The 24,477-nt window shown below is 42.0% G+C and overlaps 4 protein-coding genes across 10 annotated transcripts in view; 2 read left to right on the top strand and 2 right to left on the bottom strand.

The window, feature by feature from the left end:
- Nucleotides 1-5,440, bottom strand: part of herc2 (HECT and RLD domain containing E3 ubiquitin protein ligase 2) — a 118,817-nt gene extending 113,377 nt beyond the window's left edge. For all 6 annotated transcript variants that reach the window (XM_061235994.1, XM_061235993.1, XM_061235995.1 and 3 more), the window contains exons 1-2: nucleotides 5,337-5,440; nucleotides 3,869-3,979 (exon numbers count right to left, since the gene is read on the bottom strand). In XM_061235994.1, coding sequence (XP_061091978.1) covers nucleotides 3,869-3,940 — 72 coding nt within the window. In that variant the 5' untranslated portion in view covers nucleotides 3,941-3,979; nucleotides 5,337-5,440. The remainder of the gene's footprint in view (nucleotides 1-3,868; nucleotides 3,980-5,336) is intronic.
- Nucleotides 5,441-6,714: 1,274 nt separating this feature from the next.
- On the top strand, nucleotides 6,715-10,379 carry nipa1 (NIPA magnesium transporter 1). The gene is made up of 5 exons (XM_061235671.1): nucleotides 6,715-6,969; nucleotides 7,130-7,177; nucleotides 7,673-7,763; nucleotides 8,417-8,577; nucleotides 8,762-10,379. Exons 1-5 carry the CDS (start codon nucleotides 6,849-6,851, stop codon nucleotides 9,268-9,270), a joined length of 930 nt encoding a protein of 309 aa, XP_061091655.1. The 5' UTR covers nucleotides 6,715-6,848; the 3' UTR covers nucleotides 9,271-10,379.
- A 1,744-nt stretch (nucleotides 10,380-12,123) lies between these two features.
- Nucleotides 12,124-19,147, top strand: nipa2 (NIPA magnesium transporter 2). 2 transcript variants are annotated; one of them, XM_061236033.1, is made up of 6 exons: nucleotides 12,124-12,325; nucleotides 13,726-13,961; nucleotides 14,775-14,831; nucleotides 14,997-15,087; nucleotides 16,501-16,661; nucleotides 17,941-19,147. In XM_061236033.1, the coding sequence occupies exons 2-6, from the start codon at nucleotides 13,823-13,825 to the stop codon at nucleotides 18,579-18,581; spliced, it is 1,089 nt and encodes a 362-aa protein (XP_061092017.1). In that variant the 5' UTR covers nucleotides 12,124-12,325; nucleotides 13,726-13,822; the 3' UTR covers nucleotides 18,582-19,147. The 2 variants fall into 2 exon arrangements, with proteins under 2 accessions (XP_061092017.1, XP_061092018.1); XM_061236034.1 differs by lacking the exon at nucleotides 12,124-12,325 and adding an exon at nucleotides 12,390-13,319.
- Nucleotides 19,071-24,477, bottom strand: part of cyfip1 (cytoplasmic FMR1 interacting protein 1) — a 55,037-nt gene continuing 49,630 nt past the window's right edge. The window contains exons 29-31 of the mRNA XM_061236031.1: nucleotides 23,630-23,868; nucleotides 22,784-22,931; nucleotides 19,071-19,883 (exon numbers count right to left, since the gene is read on the bottom strand). Coding sequence (XP_061092015.1) covers nucleotides 19,719-19,883; nucleotides 22,784-22,931; nucleotides 23,630-23,868 — 552 coding nt within the window. The 3' untranslated portion in view covers nucleotides 19,071-19,718. The remainder of the gene's footprint in view (nucleotides 19,884-22,783; nucleotides 22,932-23,629; nucleotides 23,869-24,477) is intronic.

Genomic DNA, 24,477 nt, shown 5'->3' with positions numbered 1-24,477 from the left:
TACTGCCGCACCCAGTCGCTTGTGGGCATGTCATTCTATTTTTTTTTAACAGAATAACGTGTTCATAAATGTTGACCGATGCACTGCTCCGTTATAATTGTCAAACCTGAATAAAATTTAAAAAATAAGATTGTATTTTGCAACATTTATTCTTAATTTCCCCATTAGAGTTTGAGCACCTATTATCGACCGGTTACACGTGAAAACTGCAAAATGTAACCGTGCTTGACCTTATACAAAAATGTATGAAATATTGCTAACACTCTGTACCTAGCTAAGTATACAAAAATCGTCTTAGTTATCCTCCATGGGTTATTTCTTTTTAATTACTTTAGTAGGCTAGTTTTCGGAATCTGTGAAACTTGCAGGGAACAATTCAGGCGATTGTATTAACGTCTTCCGTGACAACGGAACTAATGAATGGGGAATTAGGTCGGAATTCAAATGTGAGGCCAGGGGCTTAGAGATAAACTTTTCCAAGCTTAAGCCACCCCACGCCTCAGCCTATTCCTACATGCCTTGCAGGAACGCCGCCCGCCTCCCATTGAAAATGAATTGAGGCCGTGCCACCACCTGCTGAAATGGCCTTCACTGTGAAGGTGAAGACACACCGAACACGGTAAAACCGCCTGCTGGCAAAACCGCAACCCTCAACTGGCGGCTTGTGGGCGTACAATGCATTTTTTTGACTGACAGTGGTGTTCATTAAATTTCAACAAGGTTCAACATTGTTTTCATTGTGCAGTCTTAATAAAACCTAAAAATCTTTATTCATGGACTTTATTAATTTCTATATCAAATAGGTTACATTCTCGCTTGGTTTTCGATCATTAGAGGGACAGCACGTAACATTGTTCTTATTATTGTCTGCATTGATTTGTTTAAGAAGCTTAATTGGTTGCCACAAACCAAACCGGCAACACCAAACTTTTCACACCGCACCGCTTGCCCGGAAATCCCTGCACCGCAACCTGCTTTGCAGGGGCGCCCCACCGCTTCCCATTGGAAATGAATGGAGGCGGTGTCACCGCCCGTGTTCACTGTGTCTTCACCGTTAGACTTTCACACAGCCCCTGAGAGCACCTCACACAGTCCGGGCTGGTGTGAAGCAGGAGGAGAGCTGCGGAGACGTGCGCAATGCAGACGGTGCCAGCGAGCTACACACAGCCACACACCTCAACACACTCAATTTGAAGGGAACGCTTACAACCATGTGACAATATTTTGGTTAGATCATGAAAGAAGCTACACTTTTGCATAGGGACAGCTGCATTTTCACACTTTTGTTGTGGACGGACATTTTGCTGCAGGGGTCATTCACTTGTCTAAGCATATGTATGTAAATCAGTCTACTCTTCTCAGTGTAGCAAAAGCATCTGTTCTTCACAACACGGAGGCACTTTATGGCTGAAAAAAGGCATTGAAGGGTAACCGAGCAGCACACTAACAAACAAGAGGATAGCTTTGAGCTTTGTTGCAACTTTGGCCTAGCTTTACATAAACAAGGAGATTTCCTCTCAGCAACTGAAATGAATACAGTACAGTCAGGCTGACTAAACAATGTGCTGCATAGCACTTAAAGACAAGCTGAAATCAAAATGCACTTTTCCCTCATTTCAGTCAATTCTTCATAACAATACGAACACCATATACATAAAGTATATATTGCCAAAACAAATTATAACATTTACATAAACATATAGACAAATACTTGTGTATTTTCATGCCAGATTGTTTTTTTCCACTCACTGGAAAATGAAATTTTACGAGATTTGATGTCATCCTGTACCAGTGGGCGTGTATGTCAATCAAATGACCGTTTCCCTCCACTCAATATCCTTTCCACACAGCAGCATCAAAGGGGCAACAGTCTGTGTTATTATATCCAAAGTCCCATCTTCTCATCTGTTCCATTAACCTATATTTGCAAGTAGCTATACTGCCCAAGACGACTTGGGCCAACCTGTCCAAGGCTGTCGCTCCTGGGGGGAAACGACGAGAATGGGAGGCCTAATTAAGATGCTATGCCAGTCCTTACCGTAACTTGAGAAGGCAGTGAAACACTATACCAAATCAGGCTGATGCACTCGAGGTTAAAAGACATGCAATACAGACATCGGAACAGACAGTTAAATCAAAATGCAGGCAATAACAAAAAATGGTAAGAAACATCATAAATGCCATCAGACAAAATAGATACAGTTCCAACAATGCGCTACACCCTCGGATTTCACAAATTATTTTACCTGCTTGGTTCAGATAAGCTAAATCGTGAAACTCAAGTGGTGTAGTGCACAATTGGAGCGAATGCCTGAAGACACAGCGGCCCACAGGACGTGGAGTTGAGTAGTGCTGGGCCAGATGAATCGCAACTTGACCTGAGCACCACACCAAGCACTCCCTCACATCTGTCTGAGGTTATCTAATCTTCTGTATGAGACCGGGATCATAGCATCAAGCATAAAATTGAGCCAGTTTGAACATCAAAAAACAACTTCTCTGCCATTTCAATGCCCAGCATTTCTTGCCATTCATTTACAATGCAGGTCTTCTAGAGTACCGAAAAAAAACAAAAACAAGCAGGTGTTTTAAATGATCACTAATCACCAATTCAACTCCCCACTTCAGTTTGTCCCAGGACTGCTTACAAATACACCTCACACACACACTCAACAGAAATGCAAATACAAAGTTTTGTAGTTAAAAATAACTATGCATGAATTCTTGCTTAATTATCAGGACTCAATTTCATCAAATGACAAGAACGGTTGGAAAACACACAATAACAATAATTTGCTGCCTGCAACTATTTTCCCGCGATAATATGTTGGCAAATGTCACAACAATTTGAATTGCCCAACTACTGCAAGCTGACTTTGGGTATGAAAAAAAATTAAACCTTTCATTCATGGTTTACCCACAAATAAACTATTATTCATAGATCCAGCTTCAAGGAAATTTGTCCCATGCAAAGATTGTCCAAGTTAGTAATTAATGAACACGTTATAACACTTGAACAAAGGAGAATCACATGAAATGTAAGACGGAACACAGTGTACTGATAGTCACAGAAAATGAGGTTTCATGGATACAAAAATAGAGTGCTTCTATCAAACACAATCACATTCTCACATATTTCGAGGCAGCCTGTGGCACAGTGGCTAAGGTGTATGACTGGGAGCCGGAAACTTGGTGGTTCAAGCCCTTGTGTAGCCACAAAAAGATCTCCACAGCTGTTGAGCCCTTGAGCCCACAATGCTCCCCGAGAACAGTACTGTGGATGGGACTAATGCAGAGGGCAAATTACCCCACAGGGTTCAATAAAATATATCCTCGCTTTAACCAATAATTCACTGTGGCATTTGTTCAAGCATGCGAGTGATTAACAGATTACCATAGCTCCACCCATTCAGGAGTTTATGATCCCTCACCACTCACATATCACTAGCAATAACCAATAAATATTGTCTAAAGGCGATCACATGCAACAGCAAACCATTGAGGAGCAAAGCCTAGTCAAAATAATACTTTTGACTAATATAAAATGAGATGGCCTGAACACACACATCTAGTCTAACCTACTTGCTACACCCATTTATTCCAAGGAGGAGGCTGCTGGGTGACTGAGAAGGAAGTTAAATTCCTCTCTCATTGTCACACTGAAAACCCCTGGAAGGTGATTACAAAAAGAGCAGAGGACACTGCCCTGTCATTGAGGTCAGTCAGACTAAGACAATTACGTCCAAAGGCCTAAAACAGTGCGACGTATGGCATGACTGAGGTCACCGTAAACTTTCATCCAGGAACATTGAGTGTTGTGGGTGGTTGAGGAGAAGGACAAGGCACAGGATTCACAGAATCTATTTACCTGCAAATCTATCTTCAGCCACTTGTTGTGAAACCTCAATTGGGCATCCAAGGAGAAGGACGGGGAAGGCATGTTTCCCTCTGTTCTCCTGGCTGCAAATTGCAGCCTATCCTACACAAGACACAATGATTTCACATCAACAATGCAGTGACCTTCAGTGATAAATTAGCTATATTCTTTGTTCAGAATGTGTGTGCTATGGTTTCTGAATGACAATAGATAGAGCGGTTTACATAGGTAGTTAGCAAAAAACTTGGTTTACAGATAAGGTAGTTGTGATGACATACTTCAAAAAAGCATAATGATAATATGGAATATACAGAATTTAGGAAATAGGGGTTTAGTTAGGGTTAGTTTTATATCCTAGACACAATAATCGTGTAAAGGACCTCCTTGTTGGCTAGGCATCCACGTACATTAGCGAGCAATCACACTTCTAATAGACGACTGAATCTTTATAGCAATCATTCAGAATGATTACATTGGGGGCTGGACGAAATAAAAAAAAAACAACACAATGAATTACAATAAAGACAAAATAGCTTCATAGTATAGTCTTCATAGTAGTCTGTCGTATGCTAGCGATGCTGCCAACATGATTTACATTCCATGGAGAAGGCAGAAATAAATAAATATTATTACACAAGGGTGGTTCCTCAACAGCTTACTTAGCTAGCATCAAGTTTTTGCTAATTAATTCGTACTTGGATTTAATTTGAATATATTGTCACGTACGGGTATGTAGCCATAAAACAATTAACCGCCATATTTTGGTATTAATTTACTTAAGAAAATATCCGCTTGTAGCAGCAGTGCAATAATATTCGACGAGTCGGCATGCCACAGTGCTGGCTATAACAGAATATCGGTAGCTAGCTAACGTTAGCTAGAACACTTAGGAAGCAAACTTAACCCGCTAGCAATGTTATTAACGTACTTCCATTCCTAATGTTTTTTTCCAATATTCAGTTTTCTTGGCAAACTATGGAATTTGCTGTCTGATTTAGCAATCCATCCTCAACAAGATGTCGCTTATGCCACTTCCATACCTTGGCTAACGTTTGCTAGCCATCAACCAATGCCGAATGTCATGGTCCGACACGGTTGTCAGGCTAAATAAATTAATAATCGCAGACAAGGGTGTTGCCGTTTGTGCTCAGCTAAGTAACACGACTCGTCTCATTGAAAGCAAGGATAATGTATTTTTGTATCAGGATAATTTTACCAATATCGCTAACTACACCTAGCTAGCAAGGAACTGCTTCAAGCTTGTTGGGTGCTTTTGCTTGGAGCTAACGTTAGTTGCTCGGTGTTGTTGATATTGCCTTGGTGCAGTTTGCTAGCTAGCAAGAACATCCCAATTTACGACCAAGACATTTGAATCTTTCGTAGACCTTGACCGTACCTGTAATCTTAAGTGTTGTCTCGGAAATAATTTCGTTGCATTTTAAAACAATGTTGCGCTTACCTGTTGGGTTTGGCTTATCCTATTTCTGTCTCTTCAGTCCAGTTACATTCCCTAGCTTTGCTGCATTCTAATGTCAACCATGTTGGACCATAATTGACAGCAGCGATAGCCAAGGGAATAAGGAAGGAATACGAGTGACGTCATATTCACGTCTGAAATGGGCGGGACGACGAGTCTCTGGATAAAGATAGGTAGACATAACACGGGATGGGAGTTCTCAGCACATCTGATAGGCGCAGTATGCGTGAGGTGTGGAAGGATTGTGTGCAATTGAGTTTAGTGAAATTACTAATGTTATTAATCTGGTAATTAATTTATAAATACTTGCTTGCAGTCTTTGCAAACCTTCTTCTTGGTATATTTATAACTTGGTATATGTTATTTTAAGCAATTATGTGCTTTTCAGACGGAAAGAAATAATGCAATTTCCATGTTCATGTGTGCTATCGAACAAAACAATGCATACATTTTATAGAAAAATTGCATAAAAAGTGGTAAATTACGTTTAACTGATCAAATGAAAGAATGGAGTGAATCATTAGGCTCCTAATTGGTGAAAGTGTTGACACCTGGCCACCAAAACCAATCATTTGGAAAATAATGAAGAAGGCAAAGCAAATTATAACAAGGCTAACCTGCATTGTGTTGATACGTTTAAAGGGGAAAAAATTACAAATGAAATTACGCATGTTTAACTACTTAATTAATTACCTAATTATGAGCCTATTATTTAACCTCAGTCTTTTATTTGTTCCCTCTTCTTATATAATTGTTTGCAAGATGGTGCAATAAGCACAATATGAACATGCTAATTTTATATTTCATAGATATTTCTGGCATAATGTGGTTTAAGGTAAATAATCCATTTTAAGGTTAGAAGCATTTAGCCTACTTAAGAAACCACAATGGCAATTGTGGTTGGAATAAAAAACCAGCATACACACGGGTACTCCAGGACCGAGTTTGGGAACCACTGATATAGATAAACCAACTTTATGAGAAAAAATATTAGTAATATTTGGCTGTGCATGTACAATAAGGTCATAGCCCAACCCAAGAAAAAATTATTGTCCAGACTAAATGTGTTGCACGGAACGAATGTATTACGTTCCCACTGGGAAATGAAATTAATTTGCCTCACGACATAATAAGGAAAGGGCTGAGTGAAAACATCTCTTATCTGTCTGGTAGCATTTTTATGTAGGCCTACTAGTTTTATGTTTATGTAGCTACGCCAGAGACGCACTGTATCAAAGCGCCACAGAGAACCCTTGTTTCCTAAAAAAAATATTTTTCTATATATTTAACAATAATTTGGCAGAATACTGCGGTGGAATCTGGTTTTCTATACATTTAGCGGTCGAAGGAGGGCGCGCGACTGAAAACAAAAGCTAATATTTCTGTCTATTTCCGGTTAAAACCAGGACCGCTGCTAACACAGTGTTGCCGGAAATCTGTAATTTAAACATGATTCGGGGTTTAGATTAGTGTAAAATGCTAGTTTAAAGTAAAATGAGATCAGAATCAGTTGAAACTGTGGCTGCTGGAGTCGCAATAGCCGTGGTCTCCAGTTTTATCAATGGATCTACGTTTGTACTCCAGAAAAAGGGCATTTTACGTGCCCGAAAACGAGGTATGATTGATAAAGAAGAGAGTAGGATATTATCAAGTATAGTGATTTCTCCCCGTGTTCAATTTTTAATGTGACCGTTTAAGGGAAGCACATTCTTAATGATGTGTGTTGCTTTTTTAACTGTTCTGTGAGTGTGAGTATTATTGTTGTACATTTTCAGGGGATTCCTATTTATTAGACGGTGTGTGGTGGAGCGGGACGTTCTCTAGTGAGTATACTACGCCATCCTGTGGCGGCTGCTAATTGTTCACTCATCCCCGAAAAGCCACAATTTCGCAGAAATTGCTACGTACATTATAAATAATAATTCACAGGGAATTTAATCAGACAGCTAAAAATGTGCTATTTGAGAAATGATTCCTTAAGAAATAGGTTACATTTATAGTTGGGTTGAAAATTGAAAGTGCCGGGCAAACTTTTGTTTCAGTGGACAACTGGTCAGTGAAACTAAACCATTTATGGAAAATGAGAGTTCAAAGGAAAATCTAAACTTGCACTGTGTTAAATTATGTGAAAGAAAATATCACAGTAGTACTTAAATGCATGTTTTCAACAGCCTTGGTCAAGAATAAATACACACTGCACCAGGATTTTGGGAACCACTGTAGGCTTTGTTTAGTTGAATTTATATCTAAAATCCGCAATGATTATGGAAGGTGCCATTATGCTGAATTTATAAGCCCCCTGTTGTTCTTCCAAACAGTGATCTTCGGCCAAATAGGGAATTTCTTGGCATATAACACAGCCCCTGCTGTGGTGGTTACACCCCTAGGAGCCTTGGGTGTGCTGTTTGGGTGAGTGAAATGATTTTACAGTGTTTTTAATTTTATAACATGTACATTACACTAAAATGTAATGTATCTTGTCATAAAAAATATATATATATTAAATGGTCACATTAAACCTCCATTTACCAACTTTCAAATGGTAACAACAGAAAAGTTAGGAAAACACTTTGGTGCTAAAATACGTAGATTTATTGGGCTTTTAATGCACAAAGTGAATAACTAGTGATGGAGTAATGGAGGCCATCTACAGTGCTGTCTATGTGCAAGAGACTAATTTTGAAACCAACATCTCTTCCTCAAACTGCATGTCTTTCAACTTGTAAAACCTAGGATATTTATCTCAAATTGGTCGTACTGTAAAATATATATTTTATTATCATTAGTTTCATTTAAACAAGCAAGGAAGCAATGGCAGTTGCTCTTCTGAGACGGGAATAAGAAATGTGTGAACCAGTGTAATGTATTGATGTACTTTTGTTTCACGGACCATTAGGGATCAGGGACTAAATCCCTGTGTAAGGTCTGTAACAAGCAAGTAAGAAGCTGTTTGTGTTGCTGAGTAACAGAGATCCCATTGAAGCCTGGTGGCTCAATGCACCTGCTTCTGCGCTTGTCTCTTGCATTGTCTGCGTAATTACAATGCCTGCTTTGTGGCGCAGGGCTCTGTTGGCTTCTCATATTCTCCAGGAGCATCTGAATATCTTGGGGAAGCTCGGCTGCTTGTTGTGCTGCACAGGTTCTGTTATGCTAGTCATTCACGCTCCAAAGTCTGAAAATGTGACCACAACAGCTGAACTGCTGGAGAGGCTAGAGGATCCAGGTACCACGACTCATTCCTACAGTCCAGTATCCCATATTGCAAAAAGGTGTTTTCACTTTGTCGCCACCTTCCTCTGTTGCATGCCTTGGCATTAATACTGCAATATCTGATGCATCTGATATACTCACATCTGATATGTTCAAAATGAAAATAGCAAAACACTGTTCACTGTGTCATTCCACAGTGCTTCTTGCCTATGTCTCTGTGGTTGTGCTGCTGTTGACTGTGCTGATCGTGTGGCTGGCCCCAGTCCACGGGTCATCGAACATCATGGTTTATGTCGGCATCTGCTCGCTCCTGGGAAGTTTCACCGTGCCCAGCAGTAAGGGGTTGGGCGTGGCCGCCCCTGACGCCTTCGCCGGAGGCCCCGACAGCGAAGGAGCTCGCCGTCTCTTCTTGGGCCTCTTGGGAACGCTAGCCGTCAGCATCGTCATTCAGTTTGTGTTCATAAACAAAGCCCTGGAGAGCTTCGGCTCCAACATGTTTGAAGCTATTTACTATGTGACCTTCACCTCCGCTGTCATCCTGGCCTCCGCGGTCGTCTTCAGGGAGTGGACGGAGGTGGGGGTGGCGGACTGCCTAGGCATGCTCTGTGGCCTCGTCACTGTGTCGGTGGGCGTTTTCTTGCTTCGCTTCTCCCAAGAGACATCCATCACCTGGAAGCAGGTTAAAGCGCCAGCAAAGGAGGACTAACTGCTGTTCTCAGACCTTCTCAGGAAACCACTGAGGAGGATTATAAGATATTAATCCATTAATTTACTATTTCAATAATGTTTAAGTATTAAATTAATACATTTAATATATTTTAATCTGTGATGAGTATGGGGTGCAATACTCATTGCAGTCCCACCTTTTCAGGGCACAGCAATGTTATATAAGTGAATGTAGTTATGTTTTGTATTTTGTTGCATGTCCTTTGCATACCATGACTTCCTGATGTCTGTGAACTATCAACATAATCATACTCAAAATTGTTTCTCCTGAAAAATGTTCAGGAGAGACATTTATGGGGGCAACATGGCTCAGGCAGTAAGAGCAGTCATCTGGCAGTCGGAGGGTTGCCGGTTCGATCCCCCGCCCTGGCTGATTGCCCGGTTTGATCCCTGAGCAAGACACCTAACCCCCATTTGCTCCTGAAGAGCTGGTCAGTGCCTTGCATGGCAGCCTACCACCATTGGTGTGTGAATGTGTGTATGAATGGGTGAATGAGAAGCATCAATTGTACAGCGCTTTGGATAAAGGCGCTATATAAATGCTAACCATTTACCATTTGTTTTCGCATCTACTGCATATTTGGCAGAAGCATGGTGGTTTGAGGCTCATTTGACACTTGACTTAAAACCATTTAGCTTTGTTCTATACTGTGTTCCATACTGTTTCCGTGTAATGTACAGCTGAATCTAGTCCCACACCCCAGTTCCCATAGAGATCCATTCAAATGCAAAGAGTTTTAGTATCGCTTGTTGACGACCTGAACATAACATATCCAGACTATGATGAAGTTGATATGTCACAGACATCAGGAAGTCAAAGCATGCAAATGATATGCAACAAAATACTAAGCATGACTACATTCACTTAAATAACATTGTTGTGTCTCAAACATTATGGTGCCCTGAAATGGGGGGACTATGTATAAACACTGCTGTAATTTCTACATGGTGAAACCAAAATGTATTAAAATGCCCTTTGTTCAAATCTGACAATGTGCACTTTAACCACCTGTGATTTTTGTATTACAAATCTCAAATTGCAAATTTATTGCAAATAAATAAATGATTTAATGTCATAATGCCAAAGATTATGGAGGGCACTGTATGTGGTTATTCCTTCTTCTGTGTATTTGCATTATTTATGGTCTCCAATGCTCTCTGAAGTTTGGTATGGAGTAGAACTTTGTTTAGCAATTTGTTTAGAAATTTGTTTAGCTTTACATGTCCAACCAAAACAGGTATATGCATCCAACAATGCCCATGTTTCTTTGGCTGAATGTGGCAGAGCCGCATTTCATAGCAAGAAAATCTTGTTCCCCTGCATATTTTCTATCTGGAGTAAAGCGTCCAAAACCTAAAAGTTCCTTCATGTTGAAGCATGTATTCTTTGTCATGCTCTGTCAACACTATCAGTTCACAGTAGAACTTAACATTAACGTATTCAACTATAGTTAAGGCTGAATAGTGAACACAAGGAAATATGTAATGAATATTTGAATAGAAATTTGAAAATTGAAAGGCAAACTATATTCAGCTGGCTTGAACATAACATAAGTTCAAGTGTCTGAAGAATTTCCTGACAAAACATGCCTTCAGTGGGTTAGCACAGTCAAGGCCCCAGCTGTGACAGTCTACACTACAGCCTATATCACATGGCTGGGATGGTTGGGTTTCAATTGGACAGCTGAGGAACACTGGCCATGGGCAACTGGGCAACTTTCTGTATGTCCACATTACCTCTGTACGAACTAGTTTAGTACACAATGTAGCGTGTTTTAAGATACATTCACTCACTGGGATGACATGTCAAGAGGAGTGCACATGCTTCATCTGTGATTTTTTTGTGCTGTACAGCTGAAGCATGTCACCTGTGAAAAGCCCCATCCAAAAACATGCAAACAAAAATAATGTGCTCCTGCAACATTGTGCAAATCTCAGGATAATTGGTGGATTACGCAGTAAAGGTACAACAGTGTTTTACTGTAATTGTTTTTTGTTCTTCCTATGTTCTTTTTTCTTTGAATAAAAATAAAATCTATAAAACTGGTAACTCAGTCTTCCAAGACATTGATCACTGAGTCAGTCATTTCAGTATGGGCATTTTAAGGCAAACGTTTACAAATTGGTTCTCATTAACTATACCATCTGAGCCATCTGAGATTAATTCACATAATGATCTGTGGAAAAGCCTGGCTACTACATTTAAAGTGACTGTAAAGGTAAATATGTGAATGTTAAGTGGCATTATTATGGTATGTATTAAGCATCAACAAAATAAAAATCATATGCATTGGAATATCAATTTATATAAGTCTAAACATTTCCATCTATTCCTATGCAGGGATTGAATGGGTGGAGTTCAGTTTATTTCCAGACTCCTATTGGGTCTGGGTCCTTGATGATATCAATAAATCCCTGACCAATAAATGCTTTAGTCTCTGCTTATTGCATCCCATAGTTTCATGAGATTTGTATATAGAGACCACGAGCAGGTTTTGAATCCTGCTCATGGCCATCCAGGGTTTGAATCCTGACTGAGGGACCTTTCTGTGTGGAGTTTGCATCTTGCTATTTTTCAACTCTTAATCCCTCTACTAACTTTACCCCACTCCCAGTCTCCCTCCTTCTCCAATACAATTTACTTGTGGGTGGTACATTTTGGGAGGAGTTGAGGAGGGAGGTGGGGTGGTGAGGCAGCCCAGACCACATCATTGTTTTCAATACAGAATTTATGGTTGACTTGAAATGTGTTTTATTATAGTTATTTGGTGGTTTTTGTTGCTATTTCTGATTTGCTTATTACCTGGCGTCTACTTTTTGGATGTCCTCCCTCTCGAAACAACTCTGTGGCCTAACCCGCTGTACTTCCTCACAAGTGACGCAGTGAGTGAATATGTGCACGCCCACTCGCGTCTGGCGCAGCCTGTAGATTGGGAAGCGCGAGCTTGTCGAGGCCAGCTGAGATGGCGAGGAAGGAGGGTTTCTAAGTCAAGACGCTGTCCGCCACTGATCAATTTACCCCACGAATCACAGAGGTAGATAGCTAACGTCTGTCACATATATTCCTTATACATTTGTCGTGCGGTATTTTGTTTTTGTAGTTTGCCACCTAACGTTTGTTGAATAGCGTGGACAGAAGGCTATCACTAGCGTTCTAATTGTGGCTAATCAAGGATGTCAAGGAAAATTATTAGCTAGCTGGCTAATGTTAGCTTGCTAACTAACTAGCGCTAGATACAGACGTTAAGATTCAGTCGGTTGAAGTTGCATTGATAACCAAAAGGCCATATAGTGTGCTAGCCGATTCCGGGTTGTCTGGGAACACCTCAATGTGCACCGCTCGCGAACACTAATGTTAGCTAGCCGAAACCATAATGTTTTGGGTCGATGTGACAGACGATGGTTTAGCTTAGCTAACTGCAGTGTCAAAGGCTAACGTTACTTGCTCTGGTAGACATAGGAGCATAATAAACACAAGCCATCATGATTGCGGAAATGTAAAATGTGCTGGCACTAGCACTTGGTAGTAAAGTTTAACATTGGCTAATGAAGAAAAACTGTACTGATACAGCCGAACGTGTGATGAGCTAGTCATTATTCACCAGAGGTGCGCCAGTTTAGCTTGCTAGCTAGCTAACGCCGAATGAACACATTTCAATTGTTCTTCGGGTGAGGTTGGTTGCCACTTGGCTATCTAGCTAGCTATCCCAATGCTACTAAGTTAGCCAAGCCTGTTTGCGAATGTTTCATTCGGTGTGATTTTTAAAAGGACGGCTTATTGGATCGCTATGTAACTTAGGTCATATTTGTACGGATACAAGCACTTGTTCTGTTTTGACAATGGTGGCGGTAACGAACGAGTATATTGGCTGTTAAAAAGTGACTGGTAATAATGGAAATTAAGTTGTGCTTTCCGTCAAGGTTCATCTCGTTTTAAAATACAGGCTAGCTATTACAACACATGTTGTCCATTAAATTGCCACGCTCTCAGTCTCGTAGATTAAGTATAGTGTTCCAGATCGTTGACCGGTAAGTTTGCCCACTGGTAACATGAGCTATTCACTTCCTAACATGTTAAAATAGTGCAGGAAAGTGAGCTCCCCAAGCCACGACCGTGTGCAAACAGACCGCAGCACGACCGTTTGCAAACAGAGAGCATGATTGAAGTCGTGTGATAGTGAATGCTTGTAATTTTCAAGTAAGTCGGGATACGGAGCTCCACTGTGGACTATGTTTCTAGGAGTGGCAACGTAATACCCAGCGAGATGGCGCGATTAATAATGCATGCAAGATCCCTGCTAGTTTGCATTTATTTAGCCTTGCCAACAGTAGGTGTCTTGTTTTCTGCAACCTCAGTTTAACAAACACGCACAGTAGACTGACCAGCTGGCCACCAATGACTTGTTTTTGTGCATGTTTAATCTTTTTCTCCTAGGTACAGCTGTTGGCCGGGCCTGCCTTCTGGTCGGCAGCTCGCCTGTGTGGGGGGTGTCATCGATGTAACAGATCGTAATCGTACATCCAGCGTCACGATGGGTCAGGACAGGGGGAAGTATGACTTCTACATTGGGCTGGGGTTGGCCATCAGCTCCAGCGCGTTCATCGGGGGCAGCTTCATTCTAAAGAAGAAGGGTCTATTGCGTCTGGCCAGGAAGGGCTCTATGCGGGCCGGTATGGTCACTTTCACACTCACAGGTCCCAAAGCATGTGAAAATCAGGCACCGGCAAAGATGACTGATTTACGGCTCATTAATAAAAATGATGATACTTTTAATGTCAACATCTCTTTAACGACCCGCTGACGTGTTGAAATAGATCATTTTGCTATAGCTAACTTTTGCGGCCTATGCTATTATATCAGAACAATATATTTATATCCGTCCGCATCCTTTGAAGTTGAAAGAAGAGCGTTGTTTTTTTTGTGTTTTTTTTCCTCGTGAGAAATCCTGCCACAGCTTGCCTGTCAGCATTACCCCTTCCTTTGTGACGGAAAACCACCGCATTACTGCGTGGTTACCAACGCCGGTTTTTACAGCTTATAGCAATCATTAACGCAGACATTCACTGGACCTTTGCTTCTTAAATGGCTACCGCCAGGAATGACATTGAGGAAGTAGTGTAGGTTTGTTGGCTTATCTAGCAACCTTCCTGAAGGACTGTTTGTTCAGGGTTCTGTGTCATAGATGTTATTTGTCTTTAGGTAGACTCATGTATATGTAGCGTGCACTACTTGTGGCAGTTAATAAATAATGGGGTTCTATTGTAGTGCATTTCCAATGTTGAACTCAGCCCGTTGTTGCACAATAGAGGCTTTCCCACAGGGCCTAGTGTCAGATATTAGTACATACACTGTGCCCGCTTTTTGTTGAAATCTCAGAATCCATACTAACATTTCATCAGGAGCCATACAAATTGCACTGCTGTTGCTTCAAACAACTAATCCAGGACGCATCCAGTAATTCATCTGAATTTTATTCTTCATAGGTCAAGGTGGTCATGCCTATCTGAAAGAGTGGCTTTGGTGGGCTGGTTTATTATCAAGTAAGTGCAGAATTTCATATGATTTTTTTATTGCAAAAATGCTGACTACACTTGCCGACTACATTGAAAGCTGTGAATTGTCCTCTGAGAGCAGGTTTGTCGATGGCAGTATGTCAGCCAGGTTGGGAGCCCTTGGGCTAAGGCAGGCGATCTGTGTTTTTGCAGTGGGAGCTGGTGAAGGGGCCAATTTCGCTGCTTATGCTTTCGCCCCAGCCACCCTCGTCACCCCCTTAGGAGCCCTGAGTGTCCTTGTGAGGTGAGTACCTTATTGTAATAAATTATTATTATTATTAGCTGACGATGTTATCCAAAGTGACTTAGAGTTGATTAGACTTAGCAGGGGGTAATCCCCTCTGGAGCAATGTGGGGTTAAGGGTCTTTCTCAAGGGCCCCAACAGCTGTGAAGATCTCATGGCTACATTGGGGCTTGAATCACCAACTTTCCATGTCCCAGTCATGTACCAGGCTCCGCCCATTATCCATGCGCACTGCTGCTTTGGGATAAAACGGCAGGCTTTCGTTTGCCTCAGAAATGTCACCTGAAGTGTTTGCACACTACTTTCACAGCAAATGCAGCCAATAACATGGATGTTATTCCAACACCCAGCCGTGGCCAGGCTGGTGCGTGCTATGTAAATGTGTATGTTTAGATTTTGGCATTTGGTTAAGGATATCACACTGGATAAGGTCTGCCAAATGCCCACACTAAACTGAAGCCGGCTAATGTATTGCCTTAGCCTATTTTTTATAATGGCTGACATTTACAAGGTTTGGGGTCGATTCAGTCAGTACAAAAAATAAAGTAAATCAATTGAATATTTATTTCTTGAATTCACTAAACGGACATGGAATTTACCCCACCCCTACACGCATGTCCTATTGTGTATGTTTGTCAAATAAATTTTGTGATAATATCCTCATCGGGATTATCCACGAAACTACAGGTGTAAATGCACCCAAGAAGCATTAGGAACAGATTCAAATCCGATCACCCAAGCCACTCCAGGAGGTGGTCTGAAACGCATTCGAGACATGCTTGGAGTCTCTCCAAGGCACATATGACAACCAAAACACCTTCCAAAGTATGGCATTTTGCAACTTAACTATGTCCCACTTTGGAGGATGGCTAAGTTCACAATCGCAACAAGACAGAGGACACGTGGTTGGACTTAGAGCAAAACTAAATGCTCACAAGTAATACGGATAAAATTCTGTTCAGAACAAACTCAAGAGTTACAGAAATCGAATCGTTTTTGCTAAGGCTGCATCCAGGGTTGCTGCTGTATTAATCTCAACAGCCGTCTTCAGCTATTTTGGAAGAGACCATCACCCTAGCTCTGCAAGAGGCAGAATAAAACTAGAAAAGGTTGCAGTGTGAATGCTTTGAGGTTCAAACATCTGGATACCATCTAGATCAGTGGTCCTCACTCCGGGTCCTGGAGAGTTGCAGGGTGTGCTGGCTTTTGTTGTTACTCGGTGCTTAATTGACGAACTACAGCAGTTAATAACAATCAATTCACCTCACCTGGCTTCTTGGGTCTGAATTGGGATATTAAGGCAAACAAAAACCAGCACACCCTGTGGCTCTCCATGGCCATGAGTGAGGACCACTGATCTAGCTACCGGTAAAACAGCCAGGTTTGAAGGAGGATTCTGATGCGCGTTTCAGCTCGGTCCTGTCCTCGCACTTCCTGTCGGAGAGGCTGAACCTGCACGGGAAGCTGGGATGCCTCCTCAGCATCCTGGGCTCCACCACTATGGTGATCCACGCGCCCAAGGAGGAGGAGATTAACAGCCTGGAAGAAATGGCCAAGAAACTTGTGGATCCAGGTACGGCCGCGCCTGTAACATTATCCTTTAAATATTTGCGTGCGGATTAAGGCTGGCGCGTAGTCGTATGATTCCAGCGCAGGGAGTTGGCTCGGTGTGCGTAGGGAAATGATGGGCTCCGATTTGGTCGTCATAGCCAAATGGCAGGTCCTTTCACTTGTCTGACTGCAAGGCGTGGTACTGTGATTTGTCCAAAGGCAAAGCTCTTGCTTAAAATAAACAAGGAAAATCACGGGAGGAAGTTATTTTTCGTTACAGCAAGCTAGAGATGAGAAAATGGGAAAATGTGTGGCATATACTGTGCTAAAATTGCTTTCTAGCTTAAAAAACCTGTCCTCTCATATTAAAGTTGTGCACCTGCCACCTTGAGAAATTGGATAAATCAGCCGAAATTGAAGCACAGCTGAACACATTCAAATGCATGTACACTCATTGTGGCTTTCAAACTCAGTTTAGTCACACTTAGGGATGTACAAGTAAAGGTATATTGGATTTGCGGTATATTGTTATAAAAATCAATGACGTTTATATACTTAAAGCCTTTGTGTTTGTGGTTTAAATGTAATTATATGTTGTGTAAGGCACCGCACATCACAGTAATGTAAAACGGCCTACTAGCCTCCCTATAGATCTTTTACAAGGACGTCCCTTTTTAATGAATGCGATTCAGACTATGTATAAAAATGGATGCAATTCCTACAAATCCAATGTGCTCAAGTACAGAGCCAAACTATACTTACAAATACTGCACTGCAGCTAAGTTTCTGTATATTGTTGTACATGTCTATAGGCAATTACAATATTCAGATTTGTGACACAAATCTATGGCAAGACGCAACCTGCTGTGTTTACAGTCCAGCTGCTAGTTTGCCAACCTGGCTCTATTGTGTGGAGCTTTCCTCCTGTATCCTTTTGAATTTTCACAATCCACTTGTGAATCGTGATGAAAGGACACCTCGGTACGGGGTGGTCACGCAGCTACGCTCTAACAGTGCCATCTTCCGTATTTAGTGCAGCGCTAAAAAATGTCAAACGCATTACTTCCTGTGTTGCTTCAGTTTTTGGCGAGAGCCTCACGTCCGACACCAAATATTTATGGGTTAGTTATACATTTATTTGTTATTGCCTAGTGCCAGTGAGAACCTATCAAAAGGCAAAAAAAGAAAGTCATATGCCTTTAAAAGATGGCTGGGACCACCCACCAGCCTCTTGTAACCAGGTAGTCGATATTCACGAGGTGATTTATCGCTTGACCTCTTCCCTGGGTTTGTCCCCTCAGGATTTGTGCTGTTTGCGACATTCGTTGTCATCGTGGCCCTCATCCTCATCTTCGTCGTGGGCCCCCGGCACGGACAGACCAACATCCTGGTCTACATCACCATCTGCTCCGTTATCGGTGCCCTGTCAGTGTCCTGCGTCAAAGGACTGGGCATCGCCATAAAAGAGGTGATCGCGGGGAAGCCCACCATCCAGAACCCCCTGTCCTGGCTCCTCCTCCTCAGCTTGGTGGCTTGCGTCAGCACCCAGATCAACTACCTGAACAAGGCCCTGGACATCTTCAACACCTCGCTGGTGACGCCCATCTACTACGTCTTCTTCACCACATCGGTGCTCACCTGCTCCGCCATCCTCTTCAAGGAGTGGGAGCACATGGGCGCCGATGACATCATCGGCACCTTGGCCGGCTTCGTCACCATCATCGTGGGCATCTTCCTGCTGCACGCCTTCAAGGACGTCAGCATCAACCTGGCGAGCCTGGCCGTGTCCATGCGCAAGGAGGAGCGGGGACCGCCCGTGGCCAACGGCCTGGCCACGCACGCCTCGTACCAGCTGCTGGACAGCGTCTCCGCCGGGGACATGGAGGCGGGCCCGCCCTTCGAGAGCGTCTCCAGGAGAAACGGCGCTACGGCGGCCTTGTAGGGACACAGAGCCGAGTCGCTGGCCCCCAACTGAAGGCGGTGTGTGTGTGCGTGTGCGTGTGTGTGTGAAAACGGACTAAACTTGAGACAATCGAGTAAAAGAAAGCCTTGGACGGACCAATGGATTGTGCTAACATTTCTGTTTGCCTTATCTGTCACTTTTTTGGAATTTAACATGACTACATGATTAGGTTCCATCTCACCCATGTAGCAGTGTAAATATTATTCCCAATGTTTTTAAAAAATGATTTTCATATTCTTTCTGTACAGAGATCTGTATTTACATGCACAGAGTTAATTTCTATAAATTAAATTGGTTGGTTCCCTTAACTTTATAATAAATCCAATCCTAATGGGAACAAATGTCCAATGGGCAGGTTTCACACTGTTTTCAGGACCATAGAGGTTCTTTTTCTCAATGATACTTGAAGGCATTTTTTGATTTATTTTTCTTTTTTTTTTTTATATATATAAAACAAGATGCATTACATAGAGATGATGATTTATTTAGTTCAAATGAGATTACAAATGAAGTCAGAGGCAATAAATGGTTAACATGAGTAAAAACTTGGTTACATTCCCGATTTCAGCTTGATTTAAGGTCATGTCTAGAAAAAGCATATGAAAATTCAAAACTATAAAGAAAAGGTTTTCTACTGGCAATCCCACTTATTGGATATACTGTGTACTACCAGTAATTCACCACTAAAGAACCCCTTAAATAACCATGTAATAAAACCCACATTAATTTAGCATTTCCTGACTAGATATTTTAGATATTTTTAAGTATAAAACATAAGTGTGGTATTAATAAAAATATTTAAATGATAACTATTCACTTCCACAATAAGGCACATGTTAATTGAGATCATGTCTCTGGTTTCTCTGGGAGAATAGGTTTTGTATTGTGTATATTGCTGATGGATCAATGATAATCAGGAATAGAACAGTGACTAAAACATTGAGAGCCTAAAAGGTAGACAGGCCAGGTTATGGTCTGTAGGAGTACTGGACATTAGTTGGACAGGGATTGGTGGATGGCAATGTTGGCGATTCAATTGCTGGCCAGGGATTGGTAGGTAGCAATAATGGAATTTCAATCACTGGCCAGGGATTGGTGGATGGCAGTAATAGAACTTCAGTTGCTGGCCAGGGATTGGTGGATTGGTGGCTGGAAGCAACGCACATGCTCCACCGGCATGTTCTCTCCATCTCCTGATTTCAGGTACTTGTTGAGTATGGCAAAGATCTCGTCGTTCAGTACCTGGAACTTGCGAATGCGGTCCACCATCTTCTTCAGAGGCTGTGGATCGGAGAACATTGAAGTCAGAAGACAAATGATGTGTGAAGCAGCAGTTATAATAATGTAGATCAACAGGTGCAGATCATCCTCCTCACCACTCTTACCAAAGAGATCACTGGCTAGAATACTCCTTAGCTTTTGTACCACACAATAAATATGGTACCTCACAGGGCTCAATTCAGGTAAATTCCATTTTGTTAAAGAACTGAAATTCAATTAAAGATTATCAGAAAGTGGCAAATGCTGCATATGGATTGCACACAGAATATCAGACTTATTGGTCTTCTGCTGCTGTCTATCCACTAAGAGGTTTGACACGTTGTGTGTTCAGAGATGCTCTTCTACGGCCACCTTATCAGCTTCGACCACACTGGCCCTCATTAACGTGTCTTTGCCTGCAGAACTGCTGCTCATTGGATTTTTTTGTTTGTTTTTTGCACCATTCTCTGCAAACTCTAGAGACTTGTGCGTGAAAATCCCAGCAATTTCTAGATACACACTGAGTCGGGCACCAACAATAATTCCACGGTCAAAGTTACTTTCATGCATTTAGTTGCTGCCACATGATTGCTCAATTAAATATTTGCATCAACAAGCTTGTGTGCAGGTCTACCTAAAAAGTGTATATAGTGCATATAAGTGTATATAGAATGAGAAAGTCATGTTGGCAATCTGGCCAGTGACACCAAGGTTCCAATCACTTATTCATGGTGAGAGGTCGTGTGGATGTTAATGATATTAGTAACTTTAGAGTCAGGATCTAAGGTTTCAGGGTTAATAAAAGACCATGGACCTTTTATCCCATCTTTGAAGGGGAGTATGACCATTTGACCAACCTACAGTATGATGTATAATCTAGATCCAATTGCATAAATGAATGGGATTAACCAAGATAAAATATAATGCACACAGATGCCTGATACAAAAACAAATGTGAGAAAAATGAGTTCACACCCTCTAAATACCACTTGCTATATGTCCTCTTAGTCCTCACCACAAACATGATCATGATGACACACAGTTCTGACAAAGACTGGGGACCAGTAAAAACTTTGAACACGTTTGCAGCAAGAAATATTTTGTTAGGGAGCAGTATTTGCAGTCTCAGTATGGAATATAAACATTGAGATGCATTGCATTTTTCTTTTGCACATTTCTATTAAGCTTAAAAAATATGGACGACACAACAAACTGCAATCGGAAAAAATTGTTCTCCAGTCACGTACATCTGAATATAATTTAGAATGGCAGCCTCAAGCAGGCTCGCCGCTATATTGAATGACCTTGCTGAGAAAGGGCCGCAGTAGGATGCAGCCAACCCTGTTCAGTTAATGGAAGAGTAACTGAGTGTTTTTCACAGGAAGGCATAACCATGGAGATGCCACAGAACTTGTTTCGCAAGTTCACACAGCTACAAAGTGAGAGATTGAGCATGAATTTAATTATCAGAAAAAAATAAAATGGCCAATGGCCAATATGCCAACTTCCTGTAATGAAGATGCACTGAAATGCTTCAGGGGATATACCACACATGAAAACAGCAGGCTCTCATTAAAATAAAAAAAATAAATAAAATGATTCTACCCACTGAGTGACAACAAACACAAACAAATGTAATTCTCTTTTCTGGAATCTCCAGGAACAGGATGTGCTTTTGTGCTCAGAGTTCATCCAGAGGTCACATTGTGTGAGCGCATTACAGATCACTACAATCTGCTCCTCAGGTTGTTTTGCCCAGTTAAATTATACAGCGGGCCATTCTCCAGTCCTGAGACGTTGAGTCTCCCAGGACGCCCGAGTGTCTGCAGGTTTGTGTTGTTTCCTTTCAGTCAGTCTCCATTAATTAAGGCTTTGGGAACAAGGTGTGTGGATTCTCTAGACAAACAGTCACTAACAGTACTTAAGGGAATTCCCCAGCTAAACCACTCCTCCCCAGCTAGACCACTCCGGTCTGCCAGCTCTGGTCACCTTATCGTTCCCTCACTACGAGCACCTGGTGGTCTAGCTGCACGTTCACGCCTGTTTTCTGTTCTGGTTCCTCAGTGGTGGAATGACTCATCTACCGCTGTCAGGACAGCAGAATCCCTCCCCCTATTTCGACGCAGACTAAAAACACACCTTTTCAAACTGTACCTTAAGTCCTACCTTAGGGAGGCCTGTAGCGTAATGGTTAAGGTACATGACTGGGACACGCAAGGTTGGTGATTCGATCCCCGGTGTAGCCACGTTGGGCCCTTGAGCAAGGCCCTTAACCCTGCATTGCTCCAGGGGAGGATTGTCTCCTGCTTAGTCTAATCAGCTGTATGTTGCTCTGGATAAGAGCGTCTGCCAAATGCCATTGATGTACCTCCTGATTCCCCCCCCCCCCCCTTTCCAATATCCCTATCCCTCGTCTAAAAATATAAGAAAAAATAAAATAAATAAATCAAATTAATTGCACTTATGATGACTGTATGTTTAGAACAGCACTTCATGTGTATTTTACTAGTTACGGATGTGTTGCTTTAACTTGTGGAAGAACCTATGTACTTCTAAGTCGCTTCGGATTAAAACCATCTGCCAAATGACTAAAATGTAAATGTAATTGTGAAATACACTGAAAAGCAGAAGATACTGCTGGATTCTCACGTGTTTTTTATATATCTTAGTGTATACACAGATACACTACAACTTCGAATACTGCATTCAATAAGTAGGGTACTAATACATTGGTATAAAAGGAGAGTACCTACAAAAATATACTTGGGGAAACCTAGGGGTTTCCGGCCAAGTTCTTTTTAATGTTGTTTTCCAATATTGAAATAAAGTCACTTTTGGAAACATTTTAAGCAGTTAGGCAATGAGAATGAGCTTTAATGAGTGGTGGGGGAGGTCGTTTTTCATACGTCCTGGTCACTCACCACACTCTTGATGACCTCATCTTTGCCATCATGTTTCTGGACCTTCAGCAGGTGGTAGCAGAAGTCCAGGATGTCAAACCGTCTCTGTTGGCTCAGGAGGGCAATGATCATGCAGCCGGCCCAATGAAGTCCGTCCCCAAAACACTGTCTGAGAACCAGAGAACCACAGGTGAGATTACAACCGGTACAGTCTGTCCCCAAAAACACTGTCTGAGAACCAGAGAACCACAGGCGAGATTACAACCGGTACAGTCTGTCCCCAAAACAATGTCTGAGAACCAGAGAACCACAGGTGAGATTACAACAGTACGGTACAGTCTATAAAAGCACACATTTTAATTCCAAATTCAGAAAATATGTTGGGCAACATTTAATAAGGATGATGACAGAAAATGTATTCCTTCATTAAAATAGGTCACAAATCACAAAGTTAGAACCACAGAACAGCAGGGGTGGGAAGCCCTGTTCCTGGAGGGCCAGTGCGTACGCTGGTTCATTTCCATCAATCACCCCATGTCAATTAATTAATCGGATGTACACAACACTTGTTCACTCACAGATTAGACCGTAGTGAATTATTTTTATTGCACAGCTGATGGAGTTTGACAGATTGCCATGGCTCAGATTAGAAAACCTCCCACCCTCAGGAATGGGCAATGCCAAGCGGCACGCAACAGATTGACGATACCTGCGAACAACCTATTTTCCGACGTCCACCAACTGACGGCTGTTGGAGTGTCAAATTTGACATTGCGGCTTTCTCAGAGTCGAAATTCAGCTTGCAATAGAACTGAACACTGAGAAAACATACAAGCACTGGTGTACGGGGACAGGTGGGTCACTCACTCCACGGTGAACTCGTGGGCGCCGACGGGGATGCAGTAGACGAACTGCATGGCACTCCAGAGGCGGTGGAACTCCACGCACTCGTCGACGTGCATCACGCCATTGCCCGGCAACGGGCCGCGCCAGATGGGGTCTTCCAGGAAGCCGCGCACGCGGGTCAGGATGACCTCGAACATGGAGAGGCCGCAGCAGAGCCGCTCTTTGGTCAGCAGGTCCCCCTCTCTGGCAATGGCGATTTGCTGTGGCGGGAAAGCAAGCAGAAACAAAATGGAGGTGAAGGAACTCCATGAAGACTCTTGAAGTGTTGTCATCTGTATCAACATGGGGCATCTTATTTCTTGAACAGAAAAATACGTTTTTATAAGCAGAAGTGGTTGTCAAACTCACTTCATTCTGAAAAACAATTTCCCTCCAATTTTTTTCTTTCTTCTCAAGAGTCACTAGAAAATTGCTCCATATCTTGCACACATGGTGGCTTGGTTGACAGGTTGTTATTACAAGAACATGTGTGGTCTCAATGACAGGAAGTATTTACATTTAAAAACTGCACATTATGCAGATTATAATTAGCCATGTAATTGGCCAAACAAATAAACACAAAGCAATCATGAATATATTATTCTTGCATCTCTAATGGTTGTTCATCCTTTTCAGTCCCAAGAGTGCCATATGGCACTCAAGCATAACTGCCATAACATCTCAAGAGTGCCATATCACACTCTCCACCTTATACCCTTTCAACCAATCAAAATGACTGCTATACTATTGTTCTGAGTGCCTATTAAAACTCGACTAAATTTTCAGTCAAACCCCCTTGGGACTTGTGTGAAGCCACTTCATATTGGGCT

Source organism: Conger conger, chromosome 3 (genome assembly GCF_963514075.1).
Source record: "Conger conger chromosome 3, fConCon1.1, whole genome shotgun sequence".
Taxonomy (NCBI): domain Eukaryota; kingdom Metazoa; phylum Chordata; class Actinopteri; order Anguilliformes; family Congridae; genus Conger; species Conger conger.
The sequence above is the reverse complement of the archived record's forward strand: the minus strand, read 5'-3'. Positions and strand labels throughout refer to the sequence as shown.

Coding starts and splice junctions, on each gene's coding strand:
- nipa1 (XM_061235671.1), top strand. CDS start 6,849: ATGAGATCAGAATCAGTTGAAACTGTGGCTGCTGGAGTCGCAATAGCC. Junction 6,970..7,129: donor TTTACGTGCCCGAAAACGAG/GTATGATTGATA, acceptor GTACATTTTCAG/GGGATTCCTATTTATTAGAC. Junction 7,764..8,416: donor GCCTTGGGTGTGCTGTTTGG/GTGAGTGAAATG, acceptor TTTGTGGCGCAG/GGCTCTGTTGGCTTCTCATA.
- nipa2 (XM_061236034.1), top strand. CDS start 13,252: ATGTTGTCCATTAAATTGCCACGCTCTCAGTCTCGTAGATTAAGTATA. Junction 14,832..14,996: donor GTGGGCTGGTTTATTATCAA/GTAAGTGCAGAA, acceptor GTGTTTTTGCAG/TGGGAGCTGGTGAAGGGGCC. Junction 16,662..17,940: donor CAAGAAACTTGTGGATCCAG/GTACGGCCGCGC, acceptor TTGTCCCCTCAG/GATTTGTGCTGTTTGCGACA.